At 44.1% G+C, this 14,330-nt stretch overlaps 1 protein-coding gene across 1 annotated transcript; it reads left to right on the forward strand.

Moving 5' to 3' along the window:
* Window positions 1-9,102: 9,102 nt before the first annotated feature.
* SMIM10L3 (small integral membrane protein 10 like 3) lies at window positions 9,103-13,064 on the forward strand. Its single transcript, XM_073543010.1, has 2 exons — window positions 9,103-9,499; window positions 11,326-13,064. Exons 1-2 carry the CDS (start codon window positions 9,317-9,319, stop codon window positions 11,344-11,346), a joined length of 204 nt encoding a protein of 67 aa, XP_073399111.1. The 5' UTR covers window positions 9,103-9,316; the 3' UTR covers window positions 11,347-13,064.
* The last annotated feature ends 1,266 nt before the right edge of the window (window positions 13,065-14,330 follow it).

Raw genomic sequence — 14,330 nt, forward strand, 5'->3', positions numbered from 1 at the left:
ATATCGAAGAAATTTTTACCACTGACATGAAGTACAATGTCACGAAAAAACAGTCTCAGAATCAGCGAGATACGTTGAAGTGTTCCAGAGTTATTACCTCATAAAGTGAGAGTGGTCAGAACAGTAAAAATTGGCTTGCTCATTAAGTACCAAATTGGCTCTGCCACTAAGGGGTTAAAACCCAATGTGCTCTTCTTATATTGATGGATTTTGGTGCTGTGATTTTTTTTTTCCTGTCCTGTCCAAGGAAATCTCAGTTCTACTTTTGGAACAGGAATGCAGTCATTGGCCTCTAGGCGATGGATATTACCACATAGATACAGCCCAAAGTGACACTATTGTAGATGCTGGTTCCTGCTGGGAAAGTGATTGAATGCTTAGTAGCTGCAGGGAGAGCCCACCTATTCCCCGTGGGCATGTGTGCAAATCACAGCCTCGCTAACTGATCACACCCAAGTCATAGATTGAATGATTCAGTCTTAAAAGAATGAATGTGCTGTAAAAGTGATATACACATATATTTTGTATAGACACAGCTCTGGCAAAAATTAACAGACTACTGCAAAATTTTCAGTTTTGTCTTATTTTTTTCTCTTTATAGGTATATTTTTGAGTAAAATGTAATTTGCTCTTTTATTCTATAATCTACTGACAACATGTCTTTGAATTTCCAAGCACTAAATTTTGTGTTTATTTACAGAAAATCAGAAATGGTCAAAATAGCACAAAAATGCAGTGCTTGCAGACCTCAAATATTGCTAAGGAAACAAGTTCATAATCATTTAGAAACAACAATACTAATGTTTTAACTCAGGAAGAGTTTAGAAATCAATATTTTGTGGAATAACCATGATTTTTAATCACAGCTTTCATGTGTCTTCAACCTGGCTCTCCTTTGCTTCTCATTGATGAAAGGCTTTTTTCTAGCTTTACATGACTTGAGCCCTGCCTCTAGGAGCCTGTTACGAACTGTTCTTGCCATGCATTTCACCCCAGCTGCCATTTGCCATTCCTTTTGTAGGTCACTTGATGTCATCCTGCGGTTGCTGAGTGACATTCGAATAAGATGATGGTCATCCCGGTCAGTGGAGAGTCATTTTCACCCTCTGCCCCTGAAGCTTTGTTGTCCCCAAAGTCTGCGGCTTGACCCTGTTGTAATGGATTGCCATCTTAGAAATTTTAAGGATGGAGACATCATGGCGCTCACTGTTTCCCTCTGCTAGTAAAACCAGAATTGTGCTCTTCTTTTCCTCACTCAAGACTTTTCTTTTCAACTCCTTTAGCATGGTTAAAAGTTAATTTTTCATTCCTATTACTTTTGGGATATTACTAGGACTTGTTTTGTCATTCAGCTTGTCCTATTGCAAGAGGATTGTGAACACCACAGCAGGGTTTTTATACTTTCCTAAGATTTGGTTCAGGTGATCACCTAATCAGAAGCACATTAAGTAGAATGAGGTGTACTCTGGTTGGAATTCATCTGACACTGGAAAGGAATGGCTGTCAGACATGTAGAGAAGCTGATTTTTATAAAACTGTGCAGTGGTCTCTTAATTTTTGCCAGAGCTGTGTGTGTATATACTGTGTATATATATATATATATATATATATATATATACACAACACTTATATTTAGGACAAAGCTCCGTGCTTGCTCTGCTGTCCTGCGTACCTACCCTAAATTACCCCGCTAGTCAAATATATGATAGCATAATAAATCATCATTATATTGTCAAGTTTTCTTTTTTGCTAATTGGTCCCACCCTATTCCATTTCCAGTAAAGGGATGTCCATAATGTTCTGTATAAGGGGCCCGGAGGTAGAAGGAATTGCCATTGTTTTGTTCCTCAAATTAAATTGTCGCTGCATGAGACCGGGGGACAATTCTGCAGCTTTTTCACCTGGTAGTTTCGCTGTAACTATTTACTTCTCTGTAATTTCCTACTATTAAGTATATGAAAAAACCTAACCCTAAAACATTCTGAAATAAAAAAAAGTAGGTAAAAATCCCCACAGTGACTTTTTTCGAGGCTTTATTTACCAGAAATACCTGATGCGGAAATCCATGTACTATGCAGTTTGTTTCTTTTATATGGGACTTTTTTTTCTGCTTCCGAATAATTTCAAAAGGCGAGAACTGACCTTACTATCCATTTCTCTGTGCAGAAGAAACCGTCCGGGAGATAATGTGCTTAGCAGACTCTAGGTGCGCGTTTTTTCCATTTAAAATCAATTAGAAGTTTATTTTAAAACTCATTTAACCACGTTTACCTTGTTTGGATTGTGGCCAAGAATTTGCGGCAAAAAACTTTAGGGGAAATTGCTTAATGCTTTATTGTCAGTGTTCTGGCTTCCAAAAGAAAAATTGTAAATCATGTTGCATATTTTAGAGGAAAAATTTGCAACTTTTTGCTGTTTTATGTCACTGTTGCCAATATTGGAAACATGGTTCAGAAATTGACTGTGGTTAGTCATGGGAATAAGATGAAAGCCAGAGTCATGAATTGCGTTTTTTGGAAAAAAAAAGTTGCAGAAATATTATATGTAAAGACGTGACATTTTTTTGTTTTAACATTGAAACAGCGTTATTAGACTATATTTATGTACAAAATTCTAAACTACTCCTTTGATATTAGAACAATAACAGTGTTAGGCCAGGATCCCACTAGCGCTTTTAAAATCAGTCCGATTTTGTTCCTGAAAAGTCGGACGAGTGTCATCATTTTTCGTGCGAGTACAATCCAATTTTCAACACCTAGCATCCGATTAGCATCCGAACTTTAGAACTTTTCTCACGGCGCTCTCTGATGTCAATGAGGTGAAATGAGTTCATTGTGAACTCCCAGGACCTTTCTGATGGCACCGTGGGTGTGAGAACATTCTCAAGCTCGACTGACAATGAGGTGAAAGGAGTTCACAGCGAGGCGCTAAGAAGGCACACACAGCTCAGTGTCTCTGTTGTATGGTAGGCTGTATAGTCACATCATGCAACAATGCAGCTTGCCATTTACATGTAGCAGAGCTAGATGCGTCGAGGGACAAATGGATTATTATTTTCTTGGCGGACAGTTGAGGAATATGGTTATTTATTATTTTAATTCTGTTACAGGAGACATTGGCTTCAGTGGATTGGGTGTGGATGTGAGAATATGTGATTTTGGCAAATGTAGATTCATTATGGGAGTCTGTGTCATTATTTCAATTGTGCCAACAGATATTGCCTTCTTACCAAGCTGCTTGCCTATTGTCCTATAGCCCATCCCTGTTTTGTGCAGGTCTACAATTTTTTTCCCTGGTGTCCTTATACAGCTCTTTGGTCTTGGCGATGATGAAGAAAATGGAGTGTGAGTGTGTAGACAGGTGTCTTTTATACAGGTAACAAGTTCAAACAGGTGCAATTCAAGGGAACCTGTCACCAGGTTTGGCCAATAAGAGATACGGCCATCACCTTTCTGGGCTGATATACAGCATTCTATAATGTAATGCCCATCACACTGCACCGCCCCGCAGGTGAGTATAATAAGAGTTATTTTTCTTCACTTACAGCTCGGGTTGGGGGCTGATATACAGCATTATAGAATGCTGTATATCAGCCCTGAAAGGTGGTGGCCATATCTTATATCGGCCAGAACTGGTGACATGTTCCCTTTAATACTGGTAATGAGTGCAGAGTAGGAGGGCTTCTTAAAAGAAAAAACTAACAGATCTGTGAGAGGCAGAATTCTTGATGGTTGGCAGGTGATCAAATACGTATTTCATGCAATAAAATTAAAAATTAATTATGTAAAAATCCTACAATGTGATTTTCTGGTCTTTATTTTTAGATTCTGTCTCTCATAGTTGAAATGTACCTACGATAAAAATGACCGACCTCTCCATTCTTTGTAGGTGGGAAAATTTGCAAAATCGGCAGTGTATCTAATACTTATTTTCCCCAGTGTACTTACCAGCTTTCACCTTTTATTGCCGCTGCTCTGGTCCCGCACTGCCATCTTGGGACCACAACTTCTGCCTGACTGGACTAACCGTCATACGCTCCTAATGTAAGGCTATGAGAGACAGAATGAGGCTCTCATGCACTTACATTGATTAGTGACCTCTGGCTTACGCCAGCAAACACTGGAGCAATCCGGTAGGTCACAAACTGCAGAAGTCCTTGGATAGGAGGTGAAGACGGCAGCAGGTAAGTATGAGACTAGGTTTCAGGGACCCTATATTAGAAGCACCACTCCAGCTCTACAAAAATAAACCCTGGAGTGGTGCTTTAAGCAGCTGTCAATTTGATTAGAATTTAGCCTAGACTTTTGCATAAAAAGAACTCAGGGGTCCCATCCATTATTGCATATGCATCTTTTTTTGTCTGTCTTTTGGTATTTTTAGCCTGTTTTTGATTTGCGCTAAATTCTTCCTTTTATTCTTTAATTCTATTTTATATGTGTTTCCTTGTTTTTTTTTCTTATGTGTGCAATTTGAATGGGTTTTTTCTAAGATATTTACAGCTGACTCATAATTTGTGACTTAAAAAAAAAATCACAAAATTTTGGAGGAAATGTAGAGTTTCCCCCCTATACACCTTAAATTGTGACATCCAGAGGAAGGGAAAGGGCAGCCGCAGCTCTCACTTCCTCCGGATGTGTGAAGGAGGAAAGAACGAAGCAGCTGCAGGGATTGCATGACATGTCGCGAGAGCCCTGGGAGAGCCGGTGCTGACACAGGAGATGAGTATAAAGAGTCAGACGGCCATGTAAGTAGGGCGGGGATCGCAATGTAAGGGTGCACTCACATCTGCGTTTAAACTTAGCGAGTGCAACGTGAGAAGACCTCACCTTGCACTCGCTACTGTTAGTCAACGAGGCAATGCTCATCTGCAAGTTTTTCCTCACCTGGAATTGGGGTGAGGAAAAATTTGCAGTATGATGCATATGGCTGCAGGAAACGCCTGATACCCACCAATGAAAGTCAATGGATGTGAAAAAAAAAAAGCACACGGCACACGGACCATGCATGTGCTGTGCATTTTTTAAGAACCTATCTCATGGGGAACCCAACATTTCATCATCCGAATACAGTAAATTCACAGCGTGAACCATCAGAATACAATTGAAGAGATATATATAGATACAATAAAACAAAAAAAATGACGTGGGTCCCCCATATTAGTAATAACCAGCAAAGGCTAGGCAGGCAGCTGCAGACCATACAAATAATTACAGTACAGATATAGATGGTGACTTACCGCTGACGTTCTTTCTGATGGAATCATTCACTTTTCCCATCTGGCCCAGACCGACATGACAACTTCTTCCAGTCACGATTCATCTGCAGAGTTTGCAACAAAGACACAACTGACTTCTCACATTTCCAGCATCATCCCCATCTATACCCAATGTGCACAACCTCCCCATTCTGCTGATACCCCACTTCTGAGTCACTGTTGCCATGTGTCCCTATTACTGCACCTTTGTGGTACAAGAACAGAGCTCCTCTTACTGCCCCACATAGTAATGCCACCACTGTGCCCCTTACAAAGTAATAATGCCTCATGTGTGCCCTCTAGATGGTAAAATTGCTCCTTGAAAAGATTAATCCCCTGTGCAAATGCCCTAGCTGGAAAAGAGTCCACATTTTGTCCCTTTGATGGTTACAATATTTGGAGTGCCCCTATAACGATAATGCTTATTACGTGCCCTCTTTCCATTAAATAATGTCCACTAGGTCCCCCAATATACAGCGCCTCTATACACAGTATATTGGACCCACAGCTCCCTTATACAGAGTATGATGCCCCCACAGATTCCCTATATACAGTATGATGGGCCCATAGCTCCGCTATACACAATATAATGCCCCACAGCTCCCTTATACACAGAACCACCATCAGTACGTGAATATAGCACCAGAACCACTATTGGTAAATGAATGCAGTGCCAGAACCACCATCAACAGATGACTCCAGCACTAGAACCACACTTTCCCTTCTCTGCATACTGCCCACACAATACTGTGCCTTCACATTAACATCCCTCATATACAATAAAAGTCCCTATAACCTTCAGCTCTGTAAGGCGCTTACCTTTCCCACTTCAGCAGCAGGATGACAGCCACAGTAGGGAACCAGTGGTAGAAAGGTGACCACATCAGCCAGGTGACGACCTCTGATCAATTATGGATTGGTACAATTGTACATGATCAGGACCATGGTCAGTACATGACTCCATTACTAGATACTGTACAATGTCAGTACATGAATCCAACTTCTCCATATAGTGCTGCCAGTTCTCCATATAGTCCACAAAGCTCTTACCTCTCCATACTGACCCCCGATCTCTACATACCCTTCCCCCACTTCTCCATACTGTGCTCCCACTTCTCCATACTGTCCCCCACTCTACATTCTGTTCTCCTATTTCTCCATACAATCCCCACACACTCCCACTTCTCCATATGATCCCCACAGGCTCTCAATTCTTCATCCTACACCCCCATTTCTTCATATTGTCCCCTATGCTCCATTCTGCTCTTCCACTTCTTCATATTGTACACCCACTTCCCCATATGGTCCCCTCAGGCTCTCATTTCTCCATACGGTCTCCCCACCTCTCCATAATGTCCTCCCACTCCTCCATATTGTCCCCCATGCTCCCACTGATGGCGAACCTAGGGCACGCAGAGCCCTCTCAGCTGGCACGCGGCATCCCCTCATCCTTGTTCCGGTGCTGCAGCTTCCTCACACTTTGAGCGGCACGGCCACGGCTGGATGACATGCGAGGTGAGTGTGGCTAATGGGCCAGTGAAGATGCTGTGGTGTGTGTGTGTCAATGATGGGGAGAGGGCCAATGAAGGGAGAGATGGGGCGAGGGCCAATGATGGGGAGAGGGCCAATGATGGGAGTGATAGGGAGAGGACCAATGATGGGAGTGACGGGGAGAGGGTCAATGATGGGATGGGGAGAGGGCCAATGATGGGAGTGATGGGGAGAGGACCAATGATGGGGAAAGAGCCAATGATGGGAGTGATGGTGAGAGGGCCAATGATGGGAGTGATGAGGAGAGGGCTAATGATGGCGGTGATGGGGAGAGGGCCAATGATGGGAGTGACGGGGAGAGGGCCAATGATAGGAGAGATGGGGAGAAGGCCAATGATGGGAGTGATGGGGAGAGGGCTAGTGATGGGGAGAGAGCCAATGATGGGAGTGATGGGGAGAGGGCCAATGATTGGAGTGATGGGGAGAGGGCCAATGATGGGAGTGATGGGGAGAGGGCCAATGATGGGAGTGATGGGGAGAGGGCCAATGATGGGAGTGATGGGGAGAGGGCCAATGATGGGAGTGATGGGGAAAGGGCCAATGATGGGAGTGATGGGGAGAGGGCTAATGATGGGAGTGATGGGGAGAGGGCTAATGATGGGAGTGATGGGGATAGGGCCAATGATGGGAGTGATGGGAAGAGGGCAACAATGGTGGTGGGGGAGAGGGCAATTATGGGGTGATGGGGAGGAGGAAATGATGGAGGTGGTGGAATGGGCAATTTCTACATGAAGGGGATCATGATGGGGCATATTTCTACATGAATGGGATCATGATGGGGCATATTTCTGCATGAAGGGGATCATGATGAGGCATTTCTACATGAAGGGGATCATGATGGGGCATATTACTTCAAGAAGGGGATCACGATGGGGCATATTTCTGCATGAAGGGGATCATGATGGGGCATATTTCAACATGAAGGGGATCATTATGGGGCATATTTCTACATGAAGGGGATCATTATGGGGCATATTTCTACATGATGGAGATCATGATGGGGCATATTTCTGCATGAAGGGGATCATGAAGGGACATATTTCTACATAAAAGGGATCATGATGGGGCATATTTCTGCATGAAGGGGATCATGATGGGGCATATTTCTGCATGAAGGGGATCATGATGGGGCATATTTCTACATAAAAGGGATCATGATGGGGCATATTTCTGCTTGAAGGGGATCATGATGGGGCATATGTCTGCATGAAGGGGACAATGATGGGGCATATTTCTACATGAAAGGGATCGTGATGGGGCATATTTCTGCATGAAGGGGATCATGATGGGGCATATTTCTGCATGAAGGGGACAATGATGGGGCATATTTCTGCATGAAGGGGATCATGATGGGGCATATTTCTACATGAAGGGGATCATGATGGGGCATATTTCTACATGAAGGGGATCATGATGGGGCATATTTCTACATGAAGGGGATCATGATGGGGCATATTTCTACATGAAGGGGATCATGATGGGGCATATTTCTACATGAAGGGGATCATGATGGGGCATATTTCTGCATGAAGGGGATCATGATGGGGCATATTACTACAAGAAGGGGATCATGATGGGGTATTTGGCACGTGTTGGCACTTCATCATAAATATTTGGGTTTTAGGTTGCAGTTTGGGCACTCGGTCCCAGAAAGGTTCGCCATCACTGCACTATACTTTCTGGGTGACTATGGGGTGCATTATACTTCTGTTATGGAGCCCCATGACGTCTATGAACTCCCCTGGTGAGTATAATTGTTTATTTTTTCTATACATTAAAGAACAGCGGCACAACGGGGGACATATACCAGGATGGGCAGGGGAGCCCTGGTATAAATCTTGCACCAGGCCCATCAGACTCTAGTTACACCACTGGTGACAAAGGATGTTGCAGACATGACCACTTAGAGCTTCATAGCTCCCATAAGTGTAGTGGTGGTGATGTACAGTGGCCCCCATAAGTGTGATGGTGGTGGTCATGTATAGTGTCCCCCATAAGTGTGATGGTGTGGTGGTCATGTATTGTTGCCCCCATAAGTGTGATGGTGGTGGTCATGTATAGGGGCCCCCATAAGTGTGATGGTGGTGGTCATGTATAGGGGCCCCCATAAGTGTGATGGTGGTGGTCATGTATAGGGGCCCCCATAAGTGTGGTGCTTGTCATGTACAGATACACCTAGTTAGTTATGCCCTCAATAGTAAAAACCGGTTGCTCATGGCAACCAATCACATAGCTTTGTTCATGTCGTAACTGCCGTGGGACATGAGAGGCGCCATGTGATTGGTTGTTATGAGCACCTGCCTCACGGCACATACACACCCGCCTGGCGCTGACCGGGTGTAATGGCCGACGCGCCCCGAGTCCATAGCACTGAGTAGAGGCGGCGCCGCGGAGTCTCTTCCGGGTCAGCGCTCTGTACGTTCAGTAGTCTCCGCTGACATGTCCGTCCCCGGCTGCAGGCGCTGTGTGCCAGTGTGAGCGGCGGCCTCCTCCCCTGGCTCGGCGGGGTGTATGGCGTCCTTGTCCCAGCTGGTAGTCTGGTTCTCCCAGTCTGCCGCTGTGCGCTCCTATGGCGTCTTCTCTAAAGGCCTGTCCCGCACCCTGCTCATCTTCTTCAACCTGGCCTGGAGGCTGCGGATCAAGTTCCCCTATCTGTATGTGATCGCCTCCATGATGCTGAACATCAGGCTGCAGGTGAGGGGCGCCGCTGTATCTGTGCAGCTGTGACGTCATGCGGAGTGTATGCATGGTGCTGAGGCTGTGTAGGTAATGCTCTGCCCTAGAGGGATTGTCACCATGGTGAGAGCCTGGAATACCACGTCTGTGGCGCCGTCCCGCATCGGTCGCGCCGCCGATCTTTGTATCAATGGATCGTTCAGTCTGTCCATCTGTATCAGATCGCCGATATCCGTGCTATCTCGCGTTACAAAACGCGTCACTGCTTACATCCTGCAGACTTGTAAGGCTATGTGCACACGCTGCGGATTCACCTGCGGGTTTTTCCAAGCGGATCCGCAGGTAAAACCGCAGGTAAAGTGACCTGCGGTTTTGCCCTGCGGTTTCACACCTCTACTATGTTAAAGGTATGAAACCGCTGCGGAATCCGCAGAAACAATTGACATGCTGCGGTTTGTAAACCGCAGCGTGAGCGCAGTGGATTTGAAATGCCATAGGCTTACATGGTACTGTACCATGTGTGCGGAACTGCTGCGTTTCCGCCGGGCCAAAAACGCTGCGGAGACGCAGCAGAATCCGCAACGTGTGCACATAGCCTAAGGCTATGTGCCCACGTAGTTTTTAGTGCTGCGGATTCTCCCTGTGGATTTTGTAAAATCCGCAGGTCAAAAGACCTGTGGTTTACCTGCGGATTAGCCTGCAGTTTTGCACCTCACAATGGTGAAGGTAAGAAACCGCACAAAGAATTGACATGCTGCGGATTGTAACCCGCAGCAAATCCACGCAAAACAATCCGCAGCATGTGCACAGCGTTTTCTTTATTTCCATAAGAAATAAAAGTACTGTACAACGCAGCAGAATCTTCTGCGGACCTGCAGGGCCAAATCCGCTGCGGATCCTCAGCGTGTGCACATACCCTAAGTCCTCACATCACGCGCACAGTGTGTTTAAAAGGCTTCTCCAGTCCTGACAGTGGGGTGTAACAGTATCATTTGCATACATACGGTCACATGCTGACTAGATGATCGTGATCTTGCCCAATATATGTGTATTGAGCGAGGTCGGACATGTCTAGTGGCCGGAAATATGCAAATCGCGTATTCATGATCAAATGACCGCCCCCCCGGAGAATCTTTACAGTGTGCAGTGCACACGACGTGACAATTCACAAGGCTGCAGTCACATCGGGTCCTGCTGTCATACCTTCCTTTGGAGGAAAAATGGGCGGAGGGAGTACGACTGCAGGATCAGACCACACAGGGTGTCTTTTATAGTCCATGTAGATACATAGCTCTGCATAGGAGCCGTATACAGAAAACGGCGGAAAAAAAATAAGTGCATATAACACTTGACAAGTGCCCCCTATGTTACAGCTTAGGGCAGTTTCCACGATCCGATCTGTGGTTGTTTAATCGCCTATTTGGCAGTACGGACAGTGATGGCTTGTTCTGAGCACAGGCTGACATTGTTCTTGGCAGTGCAGAGCCTGTTTACACAGATGATGTGTTGCTAGTAGTGGATTTTTTTTCCTAAGCCAGCCAAAAGAACAAAATTCACATTTGCTGGGGTTTACTCTGCACAATGAAGAGGAATTAGCATTCCTGGGAACACTTGTTGCTGATAATCGGGCAGCGTAAATGTCCCAGCCCGACTGTGGGCTTAATAACCCAAACTGATTAATATCATAGGAACCTATCATGCTGTCGGTTCAGAAAGTCTGGGACACTAGTTGATAATCGAGGCACATACATATACCCCTATGACACTGCTCTTAGAGAATGTTCTCAGTATTTCTAACTTTTAATCATTATTCTTTTTTTTTTTTTTTTTTTCTTCCCCTTTAGGTCCACATAGAAATCCACTAGTGGTTACCTCTACAGTAACAGAGATGACGATGGATGGGTTATGTTCTTATCCTCCAAGAGCTAAAGAAGACATCGGTGACCATTGCCGCCGAGAAGCTGATCTAATACACAGCGTTCTGGAAATCTCCTCCTGTGCTGCACGCATATTGTCGCAATACACTTTTGCCAGTTTACATAAAGACCTTTGTCATCTGACTCTCAGGAAAGGTGGAGCTCGTGCGACGCCTGATAAAGGCGGTAGCTTTTCCTTACGGACTGAAGCGCTTCCGTTTTGTACTGTTTTAGAGGACTTTTATTTCATATGTATTTTTCTGGATGGCCCCTGGGTGTAAGGATAAGCAGCTGCGCTTGCCCAGGTAGCTGCCATTCTCACCGGGAGAAAACTCGTATTTAATTTTGAGGTAGGGGCTAGTATAGGACCTCAGGACGGGCATCCTACCCTTTGCTTGTGTCCTCTGAGTTTATCACTATGTTGTGTCGGTATCTTAGTTGATGACCATTGCAAAAATAATAACTGAGTGCCAATCCGGATTTTATTTATATATATTTTTTATGGCAAATGTGTGGCATGTTAGCGAAACTAGATGACAGTGCTATGAGTGACTGTTAGTTTAAAAGTTTTTTTTTTTTTTTTTTTTTTTTTTTTTTTTTATGGCATTGGACTCTTTCCTGCATGTGAACGTTTAACATTTTGGCAGTAAAATTTTAAGGGTTTTTTTTTTTTTTTAAATTTAATACCAAACATGGTCTAGATGTTTAATATCATCGGGCATCATTGCCGGAAAAAAAAATACATGAATGTTAAGGGATTCTCCACTAAAGCTGCTTACAGAGCTACAGTAAATGATGGCGAACAATATTCTAGAAGCGCATCTGTACCTGCAGAGAGCATATCTAAGGATGTATATTTGAAGGGCTTTTTTAATTTTTTTTTTTTTTTTTAGGCCCGGTTTATATTTGTGTTGGAGCCACAGATCCAGGCAAAATAGTAGAAGGTACCGTGCTATATTTTGGGGTAGAACACATAGCAGAAACCAAAAAGATCTCATAGTAGTCAACATGGTCTGTCTGGTATAAAGGGGATCTGTCACTACTTTTATTGATGTTTTAGTTCCAGAATTCTGGAGTTAAGAATGTGAACAGAGCTGAAAAGATATGTAGATGCTCGGTTCAGGTGCGATTCTGAAAGCTGCAGTAATGGAGAACCCCTTATGGAATTGCTCTGGAATTACTAATACGAGAAAATACTCAACTTTCGGGACGTGACCCATTTTAAACTTGCCTTGTTCTCAGGTGACAGCCAAGATGATTCTTGTCTTCACTTGGCGTTTTTATGGTAACCCTAACAACTACTCCTTTTTATGCTTTTTAATTGTATAGATGCCGATCATTTCTCACTGCCACTGGATCCCGTTCATCGTGTTGACATGTAAAGTTTGGGAAACCATTTCATGGGCTACTTTTTCGTCTTATGAATGTCCCTATGAACAGAGGAGGTGCCTTTTTATGGTGACGACGGAGGTAGCTTTATAAACCAATGTGCCTGTCTTGGCTCCCTCTGTCAGATCTCGTCATGGACAGTGTGGGCTCCTAAAGGGTTACAGTCGCTGCTGCTATAAATGTACAACAGAGAAATGCGGTGATGGAATGTTCTCATGAGCTAAAACTAGCATAAAGTTTACACCATCCAATAAATTCTGTCCTGAAAATACCAAAAAGTATTTTGAACTTTATTTCTGTTTATCTTTTACTAAGAGCAGGTGCAGACTTGGTCACAGTGCGATCCAAAAAACATCAGTTCGCACTCGGACCAACTTTATTTCATGGGGCCGTGCACGGTTTTTCTTTTCTTTGGACCAACGCTAACAGAGGAGAAAATTGCAGCACAATTTCCATAAATCTGATCGCACTCGGCCATGCAAGTCAATGGGTCTGTCGACAAAATCGGACTGCAGTCAGATGACATCAGTGTGTGGTCCAATTTTTTACTGACCGATAGAATTTAGAAGATGGGAAAAAAAACTCTCCATGTTCTGCACATTCAACAAAATCTAATCTGCATAATCAGTCCGATATTTGCAGAGGATAAAGAAAATACGGTCGCGTGACTCTAACCTAGCCTAATGCTAGTGCTAACCACTTGATGACCACTTTGAACCTGGATGCAATTTTTTTTGGTGTGGAGGGGGTAAGAGGAATATTGCACTTACCTAATATGGGCCACCTTCCTTTTTTTTACCTTCACTTGTGATAGGAAACCTATTGGTATATGTGTGTGTAAAATATATATTTATACCGTGTTGACTCAGTGGTTTCCTATGAAGTTTGTAGATGATGATGATGGGGAAGGTAGTTCCTTTTCCGGTGATATTTCTCCCCCACCACTAAGGTTGCTCCCATATGTGTTTATGGTTATTAGGCTGAATCTTGACTGTATATGGATCCTGCTTTCAGAGTCTGAATTCTTCATAGTTTGCTCATTTGGGAGCACCAGGATGGCTTCCAGTTGTAGGGGGGACACTGGTGCCTTGCATTTGATGCAAGATACAGCTGCTTCATTTCCAACTGCGACTTTCTCACGTGTGGGAATTTGACCGTAGAGACCTCCATGCTATGAATGGGAGATTGTGTATTGGTAATGATCTAACATATCGTGAGATGGGTTTGCAGCTTCAGGAGTCCTTGCCCAACGTGTATTGATGGAGTTAACCACAGGGAAGGGAATTCTTTAACACAGAGCTACTCAGGCTTCTGAAATACTATGGACAACCCTTCTGAGGCTATGTTTACTACAGACCCTTGGAGTGATTTTATGTACTTCAGATGCTTGACATTTTGCAAAATGTGCAACTTTTCGCTAAGAACTTGCAAAATATTCAGCTACATCTCTGCTGCTTCTAGAATGGGCGATGGACGAGATCTATAAGGAGAGTGCCAGTTACCGTGTCACTCACCACCGCTGCAGACAGTAACATGGCCAGGCT

Source organism: Dendrobates tinctorius, unplaced genomic scaffold, assembly GCF_039654945.1.
Source record: "Dendrobates tinctorius isolate UK_male_01 unplaced genomic scaffold, ASM3965494v1 ptg000129l, whole genome shotgun sequence".
Lineage (NCBI taxonomy): Eukaryota > Metazoa > Chordata > Amphibia > Anura > Dendrobatidae > Dendrobates > Dendrobates tinctorius.